The sequence below is a fragment of the Pyrgilauda ruficollis genome, unplaced genomic scaffold (assembly GCF_017590135.1).
Source record: "Pyrgilauda ruficollis isolate IOZ18807 unplaced genomic scaffold, ASM1759013v1 scaffold24, whole genome shotgun sequence".
Lineage (NCBI taxonomy): Eukaryota > Metazoa > Chordata > Aves > Passeriformes > Passeridae > Pyrgilauda > Pyrgilauda ruficollis.
In genome coordinates this window covers 8104697-8128638 of record NW_024523648.1, presented here as the reverse complement: position 1 = coordinate 8128638, position 23942 = coordinate 8104697, and the positions used below count along the sequence as shown (strand labels likewise).

At 41.4% G+C, this 23942-nt stretch overlaps 1 protein-coding gene across 1 annotated transcript; it reads right to left on the bottom strand.

Annotated features, from left to right (window-relative positions):
* Positions 1-2530: 2530 nt before the first annotated feature.
* Positions 2531-21047, bottom strand: GINM1 (glycoprotein integral membrane 1). The gene is made up of 8 exons (XM_041469801.1): positions 20893-21047; positions 12470-12529; positions 12197-12293; positions 9333-9484; positions 7043-7199; positions 6163-6293; positions 5294-5457; positions 2531-3473 (listed from the first exon to the last, which is right to left on the bottom strand). The coding sequence occupies exons 1-8, from the start codon at positions 20995-20997 to the stop codon at positions 3365-3367; spliced, it is 975 nt and encodes a 324-aa protein (XP_041325735.1). The 5' UTR covers positions 20998-21047; the 3' UTR covers positions 2531-3364.
* Between the last annotated feature and the right edge of the window lie 2895 nt (positions 21048-23942).

The window sequence follows — 23942 nt, the reverse complement described above, 5'->3', positions numbered from 1 at the left end:
AATTCTGATTTTTCATTACTTAACTGCTTCTACATGCCACTTACTATCTGAGTCTGCAGTAACCATCCAGGTAATAATTTTAGATTTTGCTGAACAGTGGTAAATTGTAACTAAACCACCTTTAATTTCTAACCATCTACTACTGTTTGGGAAACACTTCTTCCTGCTAGCTGCTCCCAGTGCAGCCAGCTGTAGCTCTGCTTATGGGTAAACTTCGTTATTTTTCATGAACCAAATAGGCCTGGACTTGTTCCAGCTGGTAGATAACATGCTGTATAAAGCTGGCTGTGGAATTCCTGTTCATAATGGTAATGCAGAGTTGCAGTCTGAGTAGGAGGCAAGTGCATCTCAAAGACACAGCTGTGTAAATGGCATTATTGTGAGCATCTTGTTCATGTGCCTGAAATTCATTGCTATGGTGTGAGTGACAGCTGGACACGCTGAATAGGGACTTCTAGCAGTGTCGGCAGTGGAGGCTCAAGTTAGACACTCAGATCTTGTGAGAGCTCCTGAATCCCTGGGTGGACCTGCATGAAGAACCCAGGAATGCAAGGAATGTTGAGGTGAGTATACAGGTGTGCACATTTATAGACTTCCATTTCCAGAATGGAAAACAAATTCACGATTTTCGGATAGTTTTATGTGTCAGAGTTAATAAAAATGTGTAATATTTTGAAGATGTGAGTACTCTTAATACTTATCTTTCTGTTTGTGTGTAAGGATGAGAGTGTAGCTGCCAGGTGTTGTTGCAGGTTTCTTCTCCTAATTCACTGCAAACAAACCAGAATATTTGATCTGTCTCCCACAGAAGACGGGAGAGTAAGCAAACTTTGGACCTTGGCAGCAGTCCATTAAGGGGCCACTTAGACTAAGTGTGATATATTTTGAGAACTCCTAAAGTAAACCTCATCTTAAAAGTAGTACTTTAGTAGTCAACCAGCCCTGTTCACCCTGATTGAACAAAATTAACATCTCTAATGCATAGTACAGGAAGGAAAAGGTGATAGAGGCTGAGTTTGTAGCTCAGAGGTTCATTTTGGTTTGGAGCACACAACGTGGTGATGCGCAGTTCTGAGGGCAGGAAGGGCTGCAGTGTGGTGCTTGTGAGGAGATGATGTTGCTGTTTCTAGCAACCTACCACTATCCCACCAGGGATTTTTTTGGGTAGATGGGTTTTGATGGGTTTTTTTTTTCAGTTCCCAGTCCCCCCACATACCTTCCCCTAGAGGGCACATCAGTTCACGTCCTGGAAAAATGAGACCTGGCATGCAGGACAGTTGCTCTTTCCTTACTGTCTTAGTTGGCTGAGGTGGTTTTTTAATCAATTTACAAAATATTTCAGAGTGGTGCCAGCTCAGAGTAGCACTCCTCTGAAAGGCATGAGACTTGTGATTTGGGAAAACTATGTGCATGCTAAAGCAGAAACACAAAACCTTTAACTTTTTAAAGCCTTGATAACTTCAGCTCTAAAAGGCAGCAGAAACTGTTTGGCAGTTACTGTGTTCAAGATTTGCACTCTTTTTAGAATTCCATTAACCTGATTGTGATACTTCTTTCCTGCTGCTTTGTAACTTTACAGAAATCAGCCAAGTTTTCAAGCACTACCAGCACTTTCATGCCTAGCCATGCATTTGTTGCAGCTGTTTAGAGCAGCTAATCTCCCTGTGGCTGTTGCAGGTGCTGGGTTTCCAGTTTCATAAGGAGGGATGCAAAGAGCACATGCAGACAGCTGCCAAGTTTCCATCTGCAGCATAATTCCTACTGTGTTTGTGCACTAAGGGAGAACTATTGTGTTTCTTGTCCATCCTATTTTTTTTTCCCCCAGAAGAAGCTAACTTCAGCTTTGTGCATCACTTCTTATTGGACTATGCAAATGGAGGGGCCAGGCAATATCCATGCACAGACAAGTTTGTCTACACCTGTTTGAGTACTTGCTCTTCTCTGTGCAGTCACCACTCCTGTGCTAATCCTAGCAGTTTCCTGTTCAGCCATGGGTGACAATCCCTCTGCCACCCACAAGGTACTAGAACAAAAAACAGGGAAGTTTGAGCAGTGTCCCTGTTACTTTGAGCTGGTGTGGTGTGTACCACGCTGCACTGCTGGGTGGTGAAGATTGGTTTGGTTTTTTTTACAAGGCCAAGTCGGTGTTAGAAATGTTCCTTTTATCACTGCAGTGCTGTCAGCTCAGTGAGACAATGAGAGCTGTTCCTGTCACAGACCAGCATCTGAGTAGCTTGGATCTCATTAAGCACATGATGTTTCCTTAGGGCAGGAGGAGGGGAGAATCCCAGCTTTTCTCCCTCACTCTAACAACTCCAGCTGAACACAGGTAATTCTGATCACTCAGAAGATAACTGTGCTCAGTCTAGTGTCAGGTAGTTACAGTTTTGAGATTTTATTTCCTATTCATTCTTTTGACAAATTTTTCTAAGTAAGAACAATGAAAAGCTAAGAAACAGACAGTGTCCTGAGTCTGAAATGTTTGGCAAACTGCTGTTTTACATAAATATAAAAGCACATGAACACAGTCTAATAAACAATTTAAATGTTTATTTGAAAAATGTTAACAGTACAAACTGGCATGAGCAGACTGGGCCTACTCAGCAATAGTAAGCCAGTATTTCTGTAGAATTTAATGGAATTTTCATTTTTCTTCTGGGACTTCATAGAGTACTGCTGTCACAGATACAAAAAGCAAGCTGGTTACAACTGCTAACAGTTTTTATGAGTGGAAGGGGCCATAAAAATGTAAAGTGCTTGAAATATAAATGTTCCGTTCAAATTTTTGTTTTGCATATATGAAGTGTCAGATCTTTTGAGTAACACAAATGTTTGGTAGTGGTATCTTCCTTGCAAGACATGCTCAACCCTATGAGACCTGGAACCAGGTGGGGTAGCTTTGCTTAGGTTTGCAGGCACAGCTGATGTTTGCAATATTTCCTCATATTTTTTAAAAGAATGCTATCTCTGGACTTAAGGACACCCTGAATTTCATGATCTTATTAGTCAGGACAGCTGACTTGGTTTATGGGCATGAAGGCAGCCAGCATATCCTGTCTGAGGTGTGTAAAAGTGACTTCACAGAAGTTAAAACCAATGGTAGCCCTCAGGGTGGAAAGCTGCTCTATTTTAAAACCTCTGAAAAGACAGCTGTTCTACTTTGAAGCTTCTGAAAAGGCTGCTTGTTTATGGAGAGGCACAAGGAAGTCAGCTTTGGGCCTTGGCCTGAGTGGCTGTTTATCAATTAATCAACTGACTTAGTTTTCTTAGTAGGAAAAAAACAAGGTATTAAGATCAGGTGCCAAATATCAGATCAACTAAAAGTGTGTGTTTAGAAACCAGTAACTCCAAAGTAAATACAGCATTAAGTACATGCTTTCTCATCTAAATTATTTTTCCTGTCTGAAAGGTCTGAAGGCAGGCTGATGGTAGTCACAGGTACAAAGCTGACTTGATCCAGGAGAAGGATGCCTCTGAAAGGTAAGGTTACCTGGCATTAGAAAACAATACACAAAACGATTCTGTGTTCTAAAAACTGGACTTATTCTTAAACTCCCCAAACTTAGTTTAAATCAATGCATCAACCAACTACTACCCTCATAATATCTCTTATATGAAGTTGCAATGAAAAATGCTTCCAAAGTGTAGTGGCTGTGGTTTCTGAGGGCTCCCTTTGCCCAGTTTCTACATCTGAAATGTCAGCAGTGTAGGCTCTAGCTGCTCAGTTTCATAGTAGCCTAAAACTGTTTGCTGTCAGGACCTACAGCTGATTCTCCTGGACTCAGCAACAGCCTCCAGTTTTATCAGTGTAACATAGAATGGCATTGAAGACTTGGGATGAGGTCCCAACTCACGTCTGCAACTGTCATGCACCAGATGAGATGTTCTGCTCATTCTTACTGGTTTACAATCCTGAGTTAAACCTTTACCATTTTTTAGAGGACCACTTTACACAGGTAGCAAGAAAATGACTATGTGGTTTAGGGGTTGTTTTGTTGGAGGTTTAGTTTGTTGGTTTCTTCTAATGGAGGGGTGGTTCAGTTTCTTTGTACACTCTTAACAAGGCATGAGCAATCCCCATGTTCCTCAACTGGAAGAGAAATTACTGCAAGCTGGTTCCCCTGCTCCATACTGACCTCTGCTATGGACAGGTTATCATCCACTTTGCTGAACAGTTTGTTGGGATTAGAATTTTCTTCCCAGTTCCAGTTAGTTCAGTTTCATACATGGCAGTGTTAAGCTACTTACTGCCAGTGGTAATCTGCTTACTGCTGGGGAAAGTACAAAGTGTTTCTCCACTCCTTCTACTCTAACCAGGGGAACCCCCTCCCATCTGACAGCACACTGTGTGAAATGCCAGGGGAAGCACTGCCTCTTTTGTCACTGCAGTTTCCAACCTTCCTGATCTTCCAACCCTCCATTTTCCTGGACCAAGAACACCTGTACCCCTGAGTGGATACATAAATAAACTGCATGCAGGGCCATTCAGAGGCACAGCTGATCAGCTGCATTTGAAGACATCAGCTGTGCTCGGGGCCGATGAAGCACGCTGCACTGTCAGTCACTTCCCAAAGAACATGAAGTTCCAAGGGACGGCTCTTCCAGAGCTGACTTAGGTTGCTTTAAAGTGCACGTGCTTACCCATTCCAGCACTAAATCTACACTGATTTATAACCTGCAGTTACTAATTCATCTTTCTGCCCCTTGCTCTGAGACCTTGCTTTCCCTAAAAATGTTAGTGTTGCTGGTAACACAGCGAGTGGATGCAGCCCTTGCAGGCAATCAGCTTTATTTGGGACCTCCTGCCACCTATGCCAGCAGCAGTCACTATGGCTTGGAAGCTGCCTACAGAGGTAGGTCCCCGTCCTTGGAGAACTCCCATGCAAATTTGCAAAGCCAAATTTGAGGCCTTTCAGAACTACTGTAAAACTCCAACACAGTAGGAGTATGAAAAGATGAGGAGATACTGGAATTATTTAGACCTAGTTTCCACCCTCCTTTCTTGGAATTATGTTAATAGCATCTCACAATGTAGTCCTTAGAAGGCTTGATAAAAATTTGGCAGTATGACAGCTCAGCTAAAGATATTTCCAATGAAGTACTTTCCCATGTCTCTCTGAAATGCCTGTGTGTCAGAGGTGCACTTGGAATGGAAAGTTACCAGTAGCTTTCTCATTGAATTCTTGCTACAACTATCCTACAGTATGAGCCTGCTTCTTGGAAGATTCTTTTAGTCAATATCTTGCCTTCATCAAAGCAAAAAAAAAAAAAAGAATTACAAAAAATTACTTACTTATTTTCACAGGAAGGAAGAATCAGCTTTAAGACTTTGATAATAAGAGATGCTCCAACAACTCCAACAACAACAACTTCCATGAAACTAAACAAGATAGGTAGAGATTGAAACCAGAATCTGCACAACCCTTTTCTCAAGTCTTCCACCCACTGGCACATCACCTACAAAACAGGTAAAAATACAAAGATTGCAAAACAAAGCAACTGCTGGGTTTTGGAGGTTTTTTTTAGCTACTAGTAAATCACATTAGATGGTGATAATTTTACTTAAACATACATAAAAGCATGATGGAATTGACTGGTGGCTCAGCTATCTTTATTGCTCAAAGTCTGAAACAGGTGAACATTTAGTTCTCTGTTTATTAAAGGCCCTTTGGAAAATAAAGGACACTTGGACAGAGCAGACAGTGGGTTGTAACTGTGAGTGTTATGGCCACAGAGGAGCCCATGAAACCCATCCTTGCCTAAGCTGGAACTGCACTTCACCAGCTGTTACTGTGTTTCCTACAGCAGGTGAGACCAGTGGTCTATTTCTCAGAGGGGTAAGCACTTGGGCAGAGTCAGGAGAAAATGGTGGAATTTAAAGCTAAGCAATATTTGAAATTGTCATAAATTATTAGCTCAGTATAATGTAAATGTCACAACTGACTATCATGAAGTATCTGTGTGGTCAGAACATGGCAACATTTAGAAGCCCAATGGATTCCTACTGGACTTGTCACTGCTGAATGGTCATTTAGGAGGGGGCATTTTTCGGTTTATTTGGGAATTATCTGCAAAAATCCATTGGTCTTAGTGGTTGTCTGTTTTTAAACAATTGTATTTATATACTAATAATTAAAACAATCAAACAAATAGTAAAAGCACCTTGTAAGAAGATGGAGGTTCTATCCTAAGAGGGGTCTCTGGTAACTTGCCAGGTAATGTCTCTTCATCCACTGTAGTTTCTACTTGCTGGATGAGGTACTGACTGGTAGTCTGCAGTGGATCTTGAATATCTGAAGAAGAAGAGCTAGATTTAGGGCAGAGTTTGCTTTTTGTTTGACTCACTGTGAAGGACAATAAAGACATGCTGTGTTTCTCTGCAGAGGGTACAGTTATCACACATTTACAGCAAGAACACAGAAAGCTTTTTTTTAACTTGAGCAGTGAACTCGTTAAGAAGCAGAAACAGTGCAGCCTTTAGCTATGCCCTTAGCTGTAAATTTCAGCTGTCATAAGTTTAAAAGGTGATGGACTAGATTAAAATGTTCTACTCCAATTAAATCCTTGACAGTTTTTGATTAAACAAAACTGAAATAAAATTAAGGCATCGAGTAACTTCTATTGCTTTTAAGTTATTCAAGTATAATAACAGAAAACTGTTCTGTGGTTTGGAATTGACCCAGACAGGTATTTCCTCTACAGTTTTCTCTCTCATTCCCAGGAAGAAGGGGGAGCTGTAGAGAAACTTCCATTGCAGATCTGAGAGAGAAATTTACTCCTGTCAGATGTCTGGATTGCAGACTGCCAAGTCTCAAGTACTTCAAAGGAGAATAGACTTGAAATCAAACAAATAAAATACCTAATATGAAGAGCTGAATTTAGGTGTTTAAAAAAAATAAAAACCAAGACATATAAAACAAAACCTGTCCCTGTTAATGAAGAAACTCTTTCACTATGTAGAACAAGGGATAAACGATGCTCTTAGCCTGTAAAGCAATACATTGAATATGGATGAAAATGCTACTGAACAGCTGAGAGATACCTTTTCCTGAGAGGTTGGGCAGTGTAAATAACACGTCGTTGTCCCTTGGCAAGGAGTACAGCATGCTCTCTTTCAAAGGGACGGTGTAGTTGGAATGTCTAAGTACTCTCAGGTCCTTTACTAAAATATCTATTTCTGTTACTTCTTCCTGCTGAACCTACAAAAGATGCAAACATGATATTACTGAGCTTAAAGCAAGACTGAAGCAGCCTGGCAGAGGACAACAGCACATCCCAGAAAACTCCAGGCCACTAAGATGTACACATAGAGCTGTTATAACATGAACTGGTATTCTTTGTTTTCACGTATCACACTTCTGTAGACCATACCACATGAGAAAATATGCTGAACAGACTGGGTCTTGCTTCCTGCAAAAGCACATGCTAGTCAATCCATGGGCTTTTAACCAAGTCTTACATGGTACATCACTATACTCTTGCAGGGAGGCATTTTAGGGCATGGAAAGCTCAGGTATGTAGTGAAAGCACTTGCAAACATCAAAATTCTTGCTGAGGCAAGACTGACATTTCTGCTTTTGCAGGAACATTGCCTGTTTTCAACAACTGAAAGCCAAGTGTCGCAGCATTTGACAGTGTCCTGTTTGAAACCCTTGTCTCCAACCAAGAGACAGATGGACTTGGGAGTGGATATGGCATTGGCTGGGTGCTTGCACTCTAGGAAGTTGCTGCCAATGGCTCAATATCCAAATGGAGATCAGTAACAAGTGGTGTCCTCAGGGATGGGTATTTGCACTGCTCCTGTTTAACAACTCTGCTGGCACCATGGACAGTGAGACTGAGGGCACCCTCAGCAAGTTTGCTGATGACACCGTGTGGTCAACCTGCTGAAGGGAAGAGATGCCACCCAGAAGGAGCTGAACACGCTTGAGGGGTTCAGCAAGGCCAAGTGCAAGGTGCTGTACCTGGATTGGGACAGTTCCAAGCACAAGTACAGGCTGGGCAGTGAATGGATAAAAAGCAGCCTTAGAGAAAAGGACTTGGAAGTGTTGGCAGATGAAAAGCTCAGGATGACCTAGGAATGTGCACTCACATTCCAGAAAGCAAACTCTGTCCTGGGGCTGCAGCGAAAGCAGAGTGGCCAGAAGGTTGAGGGAGGTGATTCTGATCCTCTGCTGTGCTTATATGCTTTTGACTTAAAAGGAACAATCAAGGAAACAGCATTAGCTTTCTGGTTGTTTTTACTAGGTCCCTATGAAAATCTGAAATGCATTGTGGTGTCTACTTTGAGGCCTGAAATACAATGCCACTGTTGTGTAACAAGTGAAACCACAATTCTTAGGCTATTATCAGTGGGATGAAGACCTCACTGGAAAAGCTACAGACCTCTCAGCGGGGTTTTTCACTAACAGACTAAGATTCTGACATGATACAGATCCCTGTAAAAACTACTACATGCTGACCATGCAATTAATCAAGGCATTATGAACGTTATCCTTAAAAAAAAGAAAAAGGCAGCAGAACACAAGCCAGCTTCAAAAAAGCCTGGCCACATGTAAGATGCAGAAGTACAGAAGCAGAAATATGACAGTTTCTGGCTTGAACAGCTGGATCTTTTCTACAGAACCTCTTTAGTTAGTAAATCAACTACACCATACGCAGGTGATTTTGAGAACTCAGTTCTGCACATTTCAACCTCAGCTAGAGTTGCAACCCCTCACATTGACTGCTATTTGTGCAAATACAGTTAGGATCAGAGGGGTGGAGGTGCTTGTTCATCTCAAAATCCATGTTCATTATCAAGATGCAAATTAACTTACATGCAAAGTCTTCTAAGACTAAGCTCTCAGGTGTAGTGGGCTTTCACAGTAAGCCCACTTGTCACAAGGGTTTCCTGCTGCAAGCTGTTCCCCATGCTACCTGCTTGAAACCTTTGGTTAGCTTGGAATAAACAATGGGGAAAACCTCAAGAAGCAGAATGAGCCCGTGCCCCTTTTGTTCATTTTGTGTATTATTTTATTAATCAACTCTTGCTTGTGAGTCTGGCTATGCTTGCACAAGTTCACTTATTTGAAGTGGATGTGATGTAGTTAATGATAATTATTATAATATAAAAAGAAGCATTAAAACTTGAAGTTTCCTCTTGAGACACCCCCACTATTATGCTGCCAACTTTGCTGCTGTCTCCCTCAGTACTGTGTTAGTTAACATTAATTATATCGTTTGTGTTCTAATCACCAGCTAGATATATGTAAACCTGGTAAGCCCTGGGAACTACTTGCCTCTCCTAAATTAAAAAAAAAGCAGAATATTGTAGCAGGGCTTTTTTTTACCTGTCTTCCATCAACTTCTGTCACTTCTTCCTGAATGACAATCAGCTGCAAATCAGACGTGGATGACAAAGGCCACTCGTGAACCATGATTCGAACACTGACGGTTCCCAGCTGCTGCTGATCCGGTAAGTTATCCAAGCTTCTGTTCTCCACTGTTAACACACAATGTCATGATTTTCAAGGAGAAACCACCTCAACCAGAAAGCAGTACCCAGCCATAGAGAAAACAGGTGCAAATCCGACACAAATGCCTTTGCACATGCAGCACCTGAATGGAGAAGTCAGAGTATCACTAGCATCAAGCCAGAGATGCCAGAACAACAATACAGAACATCTTAACACTTCCAGTAACTGCTTTTACAACCAGTAGTAATCTGGGCAACAGCTAAAACAGGTGCCATGATTTTTTACCAGTGTATCTCCAAATCAGACCCAGAGCAGGCCTCATAACACAGCAGAGCTGTACAGTCCCCTGACTCAGGGAGCCTGCAAACAATGTCACATCTCTGCCTTTGAGGTTTGCATTTAAGCACTGTGAGCAGAGCTCTTTGGCTTGGTTATTGCTGCATTCTTATTTCAGTTGTCCAAAGGAGTTCATAAGAGTAATGTCACAGCCTAGCCAGCCACCTGTGTAAACATCTTGGTTTGCACAACATTTCCCTTCCTCTGAATACAGAAACAAATATGGTCTTTTCCAGGCACACTGTATCTCCTGCTCAAGATGAGTGCCAGTTCCCTCCTACGTATTTTTCTGTCCCCCTCTCTGTTTTCATATGCGACTGGTGACACCTCCACCTCTCTTCCTACCCGAAAGCTTTCAGCTCTTTCAACAACTTAATGTTCTACAAGTACACATGGAACTGCCTTTCTACCCTGGCTGATTGTGCATAGTCTTAGTATCCTTCTCCCAGCTACCACACCTCTGCTTCAGGTGAGGGCATGCTAGAACTGAAGTCTGGAGAAGCACAAGAGCGGAGGTGGGAGATCTCTCTAGCATGCAGATACCACGGGACATGAACTGAGACCAAACCATCCCTGCTGCTAAGCCACTGGTGCTGTGTGTGTGTCACTTGCAGACCTGAGCCTGTCAGGTAATGTGGGATAAGGCTCAACCTGGGTCTCTCAGTCACACAGCAACTACTCAGTGTGTCCACTACTTTTATGCTGTGATCCCTGTCCTCATAAAGCCATTTTTCTTATTTAAAATATAGAAAAATACTTTCTGGTATAATTTAGTAATGCCTTCCATTGCCAAAATAAGTAGCAGAAGGAAAGTTCCCTACAGGTGTGAGCCAGGGCACCGACCTGGTTGCTGAATATTTTCTGACTTGGAGCAGCAAGCATGCACTAGGCCCAAAGCCTCTAAGATGCCAAGCAGCTGAAGCTCCCTGTGTTCCCAGCTTTTACCATGTGTCAGGCTGTTCAGCCACCACTACATTCACAGGAGTGACACACACACTTCTAAAACTGACATCTGGGGGAACTTCAAGTGGGGATGCAGGTGCCAAGAATGATCTGACAATGATGTCAGAGCGGTCTCCAATAGTCAAAAGCATGATTATTAAGGTCAAGTTTTGTTTTTATATACACTCAGGAGTATTTCCCCCCTCTATTAAAAAGTATCTTGATATTTCTTTAGCATTTTACAAACACTACCTGAATCTGTTGTCAATAATTTAGCAAGTAAATAGTATAAACATTACATTACAGTTAAGAGAGAGGTACTGTGCTGGGGACTCAGACCCAAACATGGAGATAAAGAGCTTCAGGTTTCTAGCTCTCAAGTCAAATCAGTATTTTCCTCACTGTTTCAGATTCAAAACTAGTCACAGCAAGTGCTACAACTGTGATTTGGAAAATTAATAGGAACTACAGAAGAGTGCTCAGGAGCTCCCAGAATTAGTCAATAAAATCATATCTATTTTTCTGGAGTGAGTTATTTTGCAAGTAAATGACATATTGCCATGGTTTTGTACCAGAAAAAGAGAATGTGATTACTGGTCTCTCTCTCCAGAAAAGAAATACTGACAAATTAATAATTGATCATGCTTGGAAAAGAAGGGTTCAAGCAACAAGGTCGGAGCTCAGAGAAGCAATTTGAAAAAGTGTTAGTATTCTGTAAGTGCCTGATGAGGATGACCTCAGATATCAACTGACTGTATCTCATGCAGCAGAAGACTGTTCTCAATACAACAGAAGCTTAAATCAAATAATCCTAATGGTCCTTGTTTAATTAATTACACAGTATGCTCTGTGGATCTCCAAAAAATCACACAGTACTTTCTGTTTTTTCACAAATATGTAGCACTGAATCTGTGGAAAAACAGCAGGTTCAAGACAATTTGAAGTCATTAACTACTGCAGTTATTAAAGTGCAATATTTGTACTATAATATCCTACCCAGCGGAAACTTGTTTGTCCAATAGTTACAGAAGTGATATCATTAAAAGATCTTCCTAACAACAATTCATACTTTTGTTATTGAATCTCCTTCTGGATATATGCCAACTAACCTAGGGACACAGCCATTAGCAGGGTGGAGTTGCATCCTTCTGTTTACATTGTCTAGCTTGTACTGCAAAACATGCTTTTGAAAAGATGGGCAGAGTCTGGATTTCAGATCAGACCATTTACACACAATGTGTTAATGTGACTTGATATGAAGGCAGCAAGATTTTTTTGATCCATTTTAATACCAAAATTGTCCTACCTTGGGAAATGTTTTACTTCCACAATGCCCTGGTTTACAAAATACAGAACACGCAGTCATTGTAAGCTTTGGTTACTAGACAACAGGGAAGCCAAACACCCCATGGGAGGGAGGAAAATTAAAAAAAAAAAAAAGAAAGAAGGAAAATACTCACATATTACTGTTTGGCATGTTATATGGGCAACCCCGCTCTTCATAGGAAAGTCATTTAGATAGACCTGTCCATTAACATAGGTGATGTTAAAAAGAACCTGAAAGAAAGACAGCCAGAATGAGTGTCTGTTTCCTGCCCCTGTGCTGCAATTCTGCTCTCAGAGGAACACACTCCATACTGACTGATGTCAGAATAAAGGACATACTTGCAGCTGCTGTGGACTTTGTTTTGTTGCATATTAATCCACTGAATAAATAGAAAAACTGGACAAACCTGTACTTTGTGAAGTTCTCCACTGGTGTTCAGCATCATAACACCAACTCTAATTGCTTCCTGGAAAAAAAACAGAGGAGATGTAAGTTTGAGCTGCCTGCAGTGGTTCATGTGTTTTCTTTCTTGTACTGTCCTGGCAGAATGACTTCTTACTAACCCCAGAGCACACTCCCAGGCTTTCTACCCAGCAGACAGAAGGAAAAGGAATATGCTTTCTTGTTCCATGTAAGGATTAGCCTGGTTTTTCCACACCTCTTTTTAGTAAAGAGGATTGACAAGAAAGAATGACATCTGCATCCTCCTATGTATAGTTTGTGGTTTTTTGTAATAAAGATAAAATAATAATAATCACTTGTTTCAAACAGATATAATGGAAGTCTCTCATATTAGCTGAAAAATAATAGACCACAAAAGGTAAAAATCAGATCCTCTGTAAATGTTTTTTTAAGTACTCCAGTTAGTCTTCAAAGTGAAGTTAGTCTATACTAAAGAATACTCACTTTTGTCAGCAGAAATTCTGTTTCTTTGCTTATGATTCCCAAATTATGCCATACGGGACACCTCAAACTCACAGAAAATGGGGATTTGCTTCTTTCTTTCAAACCCTAATTGCTGTAATTTATTGAATCATTCATTCTGTCCTCTCATTTCTCCCTTGTAATTTCAGGTGCTGCTTTGCAAACGAGACCTTAAGTCTCCCAGCTCTGTCCCTGAAAAAAAAACTACATACAAAAATCAAATCTTGCTTGCATATAGCTAAAAGTAATGATTGCCACACTGCCTTCCTCAGATACCTCTTCAAAAATAATGTTAAGCTCCATATTTGGCCTGTGGGAGCCTTAAATCATTATAACTTCATTTCATTAACACCTGGACATGGCACTTAGTGCTGTGGTCTAGTTAGCTGGGTGGTGGTCAGTCAAAGGCTGGACTTATCATAGTCAAGATCATAGGTCTTTCCCAACCTAAATGATTCCGTGATTCTGTAGATCCATTTTCCTCTAGAAAATATCTCCATACCTTCAGCATCTTCTTAGCTCTGTAGTTGAGTCATTGTTGCACAACCAACAGTTAAAAAGTGAGTCGTGTCTCAATAAAAAGTTGAACATGCTCAGCATTTAAAATAAATAAAAATGTAAATACACAAAAAGACTTTCATTTAGTATTTTTACACAACACTAGATTTTCAACCAGAAAATATGTACAGCCTGGTTCAGGAACAGAAAACCCTGAAGCGTGACAAGAATGTCAAAAAATCATTGAAACGATGGGTGTTGATGAGCATACTCAAGTAGCCAGAACTGTCAAAAACTGAAAAACAACCTTCCAGTCTGATTCAGCTGGAATTTGTCATCATGAGAAGAATGGTTTCAAACCTAGCACAGATAACCTTTTGGTTCAAAGTGACTTGGAAATACTTCAGACCCATTTGGCATATCAGTAGGAAAACTCTGGCCACCGAGACCAAAGTGAAATCTTTTCCTCAATGCCCCTTCTATGAAACAGGTTTTTATATTGACTTTTCTTCAAAACTTAAATTCTAATTATTCAAAAGAAATTAAAATTGCCAGATTAGTCAGACAAGTGAACTCTGTAACTGAAAATATAAACTGGATTAACAGTATAAACATAGGATATATTCTATCCTGTCTTCCTGTAATGTCCTCAAACCACTAATTTCCTTCTCATATTTTAAGAACTGTGTATATTAATAATAAAATAAAAATCCACCAAACTTTTAGATCCTTTAGCTCTTAGTATTCATAACTGTCTTTTACACTCTCAAACTGTTGAACAGATTACCAAAACATCGTTCCTAAGTTTTTCTGTTTTCTGGGAATTCAAAGGGCACAAAAGATGGATTTTCCAGGAAGTCTAAACAGTCCTTCATTTTTTAAGCCACGAATTACATCTGAGGTTGTTTTACACAGAAAGTATTTCACAATCATTTTTCAACATCTACAAAGAGACTCACTGAGATTACAAGAAAAAGGAAATGACTGATGAAAAATAGGAAAATCCCCTCCTTTTTTTTTTTTTTTCAATCAAATGCTTTATTTGAAAGTGAAGGGCATGAAGGAAGCTAGATATGCTCAACAATTGACTGTTAAATGTACAAGGTTAGTTATACATACAATGATTAATTTCCTTCAAAACAGCTGTCAGCTCTGTTGGCACAGTATCCACAAGCACTGTTGTGAATTCTAGAACATACTTAGAACCTGCACTTGAAGAACATGTTATATGTTTAAGAAATGAAATATTTCAGTGGATCACGTCTGTGCTGTCAAAGGTTCAAAAATCAGATCGTAAGGTGCAGACAAATAAGACAGTTTAACCACTTGCTGCTCTGCCACTGAAGGAGAGAGTGCAGATCTCTCTTGCACATACATTATCCTTCTCTCTCATCCCAAGTCAGTGAGGTAATTTAGCTCCTTAAATTGGTACTAAAACTTTCCCTTTTTTGTCAGACCGTTTTTCTGTCAGTTGAACAAGCAAGGAAGAGCTGGACAAGCACAAGAGATCCAAGAACACAGCTGGGAAGAATGAGCTGGGCTCCTTGTTCTGATGCACAGAGATTGTCAGACTGCCTCTGCTGCATGATCTGTCTGTCCTTGCAGCATCTCCTTGGGAGACATCTGTCCTCACCACCATCTCAGGTGATGGTGATGCATCTCCATAATGGCACAGATTCATAACACTCCTCAGTAAGTTGGAGCAATGATCAGCATTCCCCTGCAGCAGCTGCATCGTGACCCTTGCAATTTTGAATTCACACACAACAGAGAACTCATGCTGTTGCTGTTCCTGGGACTAGTCTGTTCACATCCAGATCCAACAAATTCTACTGAGATCTTCCCATATTCTGTACATCCATTCTACTCAGTTGTCATATGCTCTCATTTTGCAATTTATGAACAGGTTGTTCATTACTCTTCTTATCTTCCCACAGAAAATAGCAGTGTTCCAGCTCAGTCTTAACCCTTCCTAGAAGGCAGATTTCACACTGCTGTCTTCCCATGGCTTCCCACTGCTGCCTCCTGCAGTACCACACTCAAAACTCAATGGGTCCTGCTGTGGCCAATCTTCCTGACCCTACACATACCCCATTACAAAATCTACAGGATGGCAAAAGCAGCAAGATGCGTGCCAACTGCAAGGGAAAGCTGGGGAGGAGTGCTGGGGAAAGGAAGCAGCAGCTCACAGGAGAGCAGAGCACCATCCCAGCAAAGCCACTTTAACCCACAGCAGGAAGGAAGTGATGCATGGCACTGCCCCTGTTATCACAGGCCTGACTGGTACCCCTTCAATATCTGCATGTTGATAAGTGCTTCAGGATTAAAGGCCTGGTCTGACAAGCCACACTTGCTAGAAAGTGCTCCAGTGATAATTCAAATCCCCATCTTTCCAGTCCTAGGGCTGAAGACACACACTTACAGAACTTCATTTCAACAGAGGAATTTTTTTATGTTACCATAATAAAATTCACAACCTTAGCATGGAAGGGAAGGAAGTGTTTTATAGTGCTTTGTAGACATGTCTTGTGGTTATGTACTTCAGTACTAAGAAATGTGAGTAACCCCACATGCCTTGTTTTGTGAAAGCATAGTAAGCCAATCCTGCAGTAACAAAGCCACTGAGAGCAGAACATGGGAACTCTTCAATAGTCCATAGTGTTGCACTGTCAATTTCTGGAGAAGCCTCAACTATAAGTGTAAAACTTGGTTGTATAACTTACAATACACTTTTCAGTTTCAACAGTATCATGCAACTTTCAGACAGGCCTGTAATTTCAAAGGTTCTGAATTCACTGGGATATTTGAAAAAACAGTGCTTTGACAGAGCCAGAATGAAAGGACAGCCCAAGAAGCAATTCAAGTCCCTAAGAATCGGGGTGTGCTTTCAGCTTACCACTGACCCCGTTCCATACTGCACAGCCCCTTGTCCCCTCCTGTGCCGGTAAATGCCTTCACACAAAACTCCAATCTGCACTAAAAATGGCCCTATCATTCTTAATGCTCTTATAGGATATAAATGTCTCTCCTGAGTTTTTCTATGATTTCTCATCTCTGTTTTAGTAATCCAGCAGTGATATTTACAGTGGTAATGGCCACAGAATCTGCAAAGAGGACAGGAAATGTAAGTCATTCTGTTCTAGGACAGATAGGCAGCAGCTCTAACAGTGTGATGGCGCAGGTTATAGTGAACTAGTGAATTTCTTTGAGCTTGGATCAGCAGAGGTAAGCAGGTAGTGATCATTTGCTATTCCTTTTCTCTTTCACTGTGTGCTACAACAGAATCCAGGAGTGCTAACTGGGGCAGTATAATCACAGCTGCAGCAGAAGAACAAAAAGGGGAAAAGATGTCAGCAAAGAATATAAAGCATCTGGCATAAGTTAAAAGGGAATATTCATTAATTCTCAAAGACTAACACTGCACAAATCTACAGAGAACTTTTCACCTAATATTGTTTTTTTAAAAAAAAAGTCACAAAAGAAAAAGCTGATGGGTCCAATCACGGAGGAACTTCAAACAGATCTGATTATCTGATTAAAGATCATGGAAAAACTTTATCCATAGGCAGTGAATACCTGATGGGGTGCACTGTACAGTTTCTCCCCGTACAGGATAACTGTTCAGTCCTACACAGCTGCATCAGTCACACAAACCCCATCAAGATTCTGCTAGCAGCCGGCCCACTTGAAGCACAGCTGTTCTCCATTGAGGCTCTCCAAACAAGGCTCTTTCTGCTACAAGGCCTGTGGGAAGCCAAGTGGGCAGCCCTAGGAACAGATGGCACAATGCCTTACAAGCTGGCCAGCTGTACAGAGACTTGAGAGGCAGGCAATCCCCTCACGGCCATTGCACAGGCACTGCTGATATCCTGTTTGCAACTGAAAAATGTCAGGTTGCCAAACAGGTGAAAAATAGACAAAACCAATAAACTGTTTCTAAATTTGAGAAGAGATCATGGGAAAAGAAATGTCTGAATAGACAAACAAAACTACCACACAAGCTCATACCACTTGAGTCCTGGCACTCACATGGACAACTGGCTCTAAACAGTTAATTGCATATTGCAATCCAGGGCTCCATGATCCATGCTTCACATAATTCTCTCGTAAGAATCAAAACAGAACTATGTTCTAGAGTATTACTGCAATCAGGCATAACTGAATTGAGAAGTAACCATGGTAAAAGCTTGACATGACAAGACAGAATTTTACAAGTTTGCAGGATGATAATTTGTCCCTCACATTTCAGAAAATTTTTGTACAAAATTTTCTCCATTGAGATTTAGCATTATTAAACTGCATGACAGTATTTAGGGTAAGATAACTACATCCAGTATTTTCTTAACTAGCTAAAGCTGAATAATCTGACATGATGCTTTTGCTTTAGTTTGCTTTTCTGAATAAGCACACTTGCTTTCATTCCTTCCTTGTTTTACAATGACTCTTATTATAACATGGTTTATCCTTCCCTTTCCCCTATGTGTGTTACTAGAATTAATTGCCTTTGTATCCTCTCTATTAAACCAACTCATACTATGATATTTTATCATGAGTTTTAAAGGTGAATACTCAGTCTCACATCACAGAGACATAGTTGCATCATACTGCTTTCTTTTAATCAAATATACATAAGAAGATGATGTCAGCTCTTTTAGGCCTAAAATGCACATGTGCCAGGCTGCTAATAAAGAAACTGGCATAAAGCAATGGAAGAAACATTCCAGCACATTGCTATTAACAAGTTTCTTCTTTGATTAAAATACATTGTACTCACTGCACCAAATGATTGACATAGTGAAAATTATTTCCTGCTCTTGTGAAAACCATCTACACAGAGCTTTCTTGCAGACAACAAATAATATAAAAACTTTCTTTTTTCCAGGCAACTGAACTAAACTAAAAAGAAAAAAAAATCTGGTAGGCAAGTATGTTATTTAGAAAGAACTCTGCTAGCCTAAATTATCAAGAGGTAAACAGAATAAGCAAATAACATGGTGTTAGCACTGCTTTCAGCCAGTTCCTATCAGTGCATTAAAAAATACTCTAAAGCACAAAACCTTATTTCTGACCTTGCACCAGAAACATTACTTTAATGTGAAAGCCAGTTGTCTTATTGCATCATTCCCTTTAAATTTTTTAAAAACACAAAACAACAACAAACCCCCAATTTTGTCTAAAATCAATCAATTTTTAGTCCAGTTTTGTATATCCAAATTTTATGAGGAGAAATAAAAACCAGAACAGACATGCTATACAATTTTTTTTTCAGGTCTAAAGTTAACAGCTTTTTAAAGAAATTACAAGTATTGCACAACAGTTAAGGCGTTCACATTCCAAAAGAGCTGAACAAAAGCATTTCAGCCTTACAAAATGCTATTCCAGTGTCTCAAGGTTTTTCCTCAGTCCTTCCACTCTGTAAGACCACTGGCATCAGCACGGAGGTACACTTTGACACCAGCTTTAAACCCCACAAGGAAGAGTTAACAAAACGTGAAGCTCTTAGTAGAGTGGGCTCACAGAGCTGTAAAGCACAGTTGTGTCCAGCCAAAGCAAAGTTGACCACACTGATGCTGCCTGATCCCAGCCATCCTGAGGAAACACCACAGTTATTCTGACCCTACAGCCCATTGTCACTGAGCTCATAGCTTCTGAAGGCAACCTGACAGCATGGCATTCCCACTCTGCCTACTCCCACTGCCTAGGCACTTCTGTTCCTAACAGGCTACCAAAAAAACAGCTCCATGTCAAAAAGGATTGAATCTTCTACTCAAAACTTTCTCAAGATACACTGTTCCTTTTCCATCAAAATTGGTCCTGTATGTACAAAACTAAATAGTGCAGGAGAAAACACAGGCTTTTATTTTGCTAAGTTTAACATTTAAAAAGAAAAAAACCACTCAAGTAAAGATTTGTGTGCCCCTTTTTGACTCTTAGAAGAAATTTTCTGTATATACTTAGGCCCATATAAAACTAAGAGTGCAGACACTCCCAAACTAGCAAATCACGAGCTCACAAGACCACCTGAGCAGAAATGGACAAACTCAGCCCCACTAACAGCACAGCTGTGCCCATGAGGCACTACAGTTCCTAAGTCAGGCCCTACTCACACCCCGAAACACACCTGCTCTATCTCTGGCCCCAGGCTGCTTTACGTGGCACTGCCCCGGCACCCCTGTGCCCGGCTCACACTTCCCCATCCGAAGACAGCAGACACAAATGTGCCTCCGTGTCCTTTAAAACTGCCAGCAGTGACAAAGAACTTTAATGCTACCAAGCTGTAGTTTCAGTGTGGAAGTGTGATAGTTCCTGGGTAGAAGGTGAACAAGAGCATAAGTCTGTGTTACACTGTCACTTGATGAGGCTTTCGGCAAATTCTAGCCCGCACTCCCTTTCTCAGAGGGATAAGCAAAGTACCCAAGGATTGAGCTCCCTCTGCTCTCTTTAGTAGACCTCACTTCAGGAATTCAGGCACTTTTGCAGGTGTCTGAACATCTAGATCCCCATTTTGAAATCAGAGCTACGGAGCTCAAAAGTTCATGAAGAGAAGAAGAAACCAGGAAGTAAGGCCAGGAATGAATCCTGCTTCACAACACAGGATGTGCCAGCGCACGGCCTCTGCCAGGCTTTCTTGGAAAAGTTTTACTCAAATTACACTAATAAATAAGTAACTCTGGAGGGAAAAAACACATAATAAATTTGGTCAGGTAACAGTAACTTCACATTGGCTAGACAAGTTGACTACAAACCCCTCACAACTCATCCCTCTTGGGTTCACAATTATAACAATTTTAAACGATGTATCTGATCACGATTCAAGCTCAGGCAGAAGTACCCAGCTCTTCTGTAATTCTAGAGGTCAGAACTCACCTGGTGCTGTGGCAAATCTTTTTATTCCCACTGAAAAGTTCCCTTAAGTAGTACCCAAAATATTCTTTCCACTCTTTTAAGAAGCCACCAAATTTAAAAGTGATGTCACCAAGATACAGCACAGATATTGGAATAGAAAACCAGACAACACAATGCCCTGTGTATTTATAGATATACACCAACACATCAAAACCCTTTTCTTGGTTCGAATCACAAGTAGGCTAGGCTCAAGTGTGGACCTAATGCAGCGCATACTTCTACAGCACCGAACCATGGAGATGCAGGCAGACAAGCCTGAAAATACAACATAAACACATCCACACTGCACACAAACAACTACCTTCCCCCTCAGACCTGTCACATAGGGCACACCGAATCCTACAGGGACGAACCAGCAAAGGGAGAGGGGAAACCCTGTCTGCCCGCGGCAGGGTCCGGCTCACCCCTGTGAGGGAGCGGGGCACGGGCAGGGGCAGGAACAGGGAGAGGGAGAGGGACAGGGACAGTGGCAGGGCAGGGCAGGGCTGGCCCCGGCGGTACCTGTCCCAGCGGCGCGGCCGGGCCCAGCAGAGCGGCGGCCAGAGGCGGCAGCAGCAGCGACAGCGGCAGCAACAACAGATCCCGACGTCCCAGCACCGCCTCCATCTTGCGACCCGGGAATTAAAAGCAAGTGAAACATCAACAGGCGGGGCCGGGAGGAAGCGGGGGAGGCGGCGGGAGGGGGCCGGCTCTGCCCCGGCCCTGCCTCCGTCCCTGTCGCTGTCTCTGCCCCTGTCAGGGCTCCTGTCCCTGGCCGGGCAGCGCCGCCGCCGGGAGATGCCGGGTTCGGGTTGCGGAATAAGGCGCGAGTAGGGAGCTGCGCCTGCAGGAGCCCGTCAAGCTTAATAGGCGAATGCAGCCCTTGAAAGCATTGAGGGAGGTACCCGTATAGATAGTGTTAAGGACTGCAGCTGTCTGTGAAATGTTGCCGTGGGGCGCCTGCTGTTGTCACCTGCTCTGCGTGGAGAGGGTCGTAGGGCCGGAGCAACACCGGGCTGAGCTCTCAGCCCCACGCTGCAGGAGAGGGAAAGCAAAAGCAGGCAGAGTACTCCAGGAGGGAGCAGAAAGAGTCATTGGAAAGGAATAAAGCACAAGATAAAGTTCTCAAGAGCTGCAGGTCAACATCCTAAAGAAGAGGAAGCAGAGGGAAACTTAGTAGTGGCAGTCAAAACCGTGGAAGTCTCAGGCAAAGACGACAAAAAGCTGGACCACCAAGTTCTCAGTGGATTTGAAGACAAGTGTTTTATTTGCAACAAGAAGGATTGCCATTACCTATTAGCAAAAAATGGTAAGCGTGGCAAATATATGAACACCTTGTCTAGGGAGGTTTTATTACTGCCATAAATTTGCTGTCCTGTTGAAGCAATCTTTAGCCTGATTTTATATTGCTCTATGACTCCCTATTGGTTGATAATGAACATGAATCATAAACCCCACAGAAACTTCTTATTTTGTATGCAGTTCACATTCATGAGACACTGATACAAACATCTGGCACAAGGAACAAGGCATTGGAAAATGAGGCCTAAGAGAGTCGTATATTGTGAAGTATGTTTCACACATTTCCATGAAACCCTCAAATATGTAATCCCTAAACACATTTATCATCAGCAGTTCCTACTGTTTTAGAGATTGCAAAAGACAGAGCTGACTAATTGCCTTTGTAATATCCACAGATATCAGTAACAGAAGAAGGGATAAAAACTGACATCTTCATTTCCACCACCTCTCTTCACTATCACCTAGTTTACCTAATTTCTCACATACTCATCCTCTAGATTTTTTTTTTGTAATCTGTTGTGTTTGGTAAATGTAAAAGCAGTAGGTAAAGGGTCTGTTCACTGTGCAGCCTCATAAGGCAGAGAACTTTGAGGTAAGTGAGCTCCCCAGCACGGCGATTTGCTGCCTCTCCTGACGGCTGCAGGAGCGTGTTCAGGGATATGAGTGCTGTCAGAATGCAGCTCTTGTCACTACTTGCAGTCATTTGCATGTGCTGGTGGGAGGAAGTTTAAATTACCGAAATTCCTAACTATGAGTTGCATTCTCTAGAACTCAGAGTGGGAGTTGCCTTCCAGTAGGAGACTAGTACAGTGTTTTTTGTAATAGATTCATTACTTCAAATGTTTACAAAATGTACCAGAGGCATAATAATTAATGTTATCAAGGTATGTTAAAATGGAGGGAAGCAAAGATCCCTGATCTGCAGAATTTATAGATTCAGCAAAATTCAGGCTGGGTTCTGAGCCAAACTTGAGGAGTTTAGCATCTCACTGAAATGGAATAGCAGATGAATGCCTTTTCATTTTTGGCTATCTCTGCTTGCAAGTTGCCTGGTAAACTATCTATCAAGTAGTGCTTCCCTTCTGTTGCTGTTTCCATTGTTCTTTCCTTTTTCTTCCCATCTTTTCCACCCTCTTTTCTTCAATCCTCTCTCTTACTCTTTTTTTTTTTTTTTATTCTCCTGGAACTTAATTAGAACTTCAAAAATTATGGACTAATAGTGCTTTCAAGTATTTCTGTTTTCTTCAAATTTCAAAGCTTTCATTAGTCTCACAGTGCAACAGATGTCATAATAGTTTTATTTCATGTAAATGGTAAAATTCCTTGCAATAGCTAAATAACTTATGATCAGTTTCACAGGTGAACTGTCTTTGGGTGAAGGAGGAGCTACTCAGTGCTAGGAAAAGCTGGGAGCATAACAGGGCTTTCCCTTTGGGCTCAGCTGCAAGGCTCTTAGGCTCCTCCAGTCTGCCAGTGAATGTGTCCTGCCATTTTAAACTATTATTAGAATATATAACATTTTAAAGTATTTGATATTGAGACTGACTACTGCTTGAGCTGCTGTGTGCCAGAAGTGGTATATTTAATTGGGTTTTTATTTAAGTTGGAAGTGATGTCTTTGACCTTTCTAAGTAATTGTGAAAAGCTGTTTTTTCTTTGAACCTTCATTGCAGGCATGGGTTATTAGGAGACAGAAGCCAGTGTAAAGAAGAAGGAAATTAGGATTTAGTTTCTCTTATGAATAAAAAGAGTGATAAAAGCCTGCTCTTAGCAGTATGTTTTCTTACCGAAGTGCAAAGTAGTTGTGTTATTGTAGTACTTAAGAGTAGCAAGTAAATACTTAAATTTCAGGCAGCAAAGGCTTGCATGAACTGATGTACCATTTACATCCCTCCTAAAGTTTCAGAATAATAAATGTAATGTGTGCTATAGTGCTTTCTTTTGTCAATAACTGCTGTATGGATGGCTTAAAACCAGCCTTGAATCAATTCTGGATTGACATACAGTCTGGGAATAAGCTCACAAGAACAGTACAACACTGCCAACCACTCGATGACAGCACAAACAGCTTTGAGAATTAGCACAATGTGGAGGCAGAGCACAATGCCCTGCAGTGCAGATCTTGGCCCCAGCACCAGCCCACTATGTCTCCAGGACCATCCTGCATCGAAAAATAAATTCCCTGCTTGGCTGTTTATAAAGGTGCTATTATATCTGCTATTACTTTTACTGCTACTTAAAGAGGAGATCCTGCTCTCACCAACCTACAC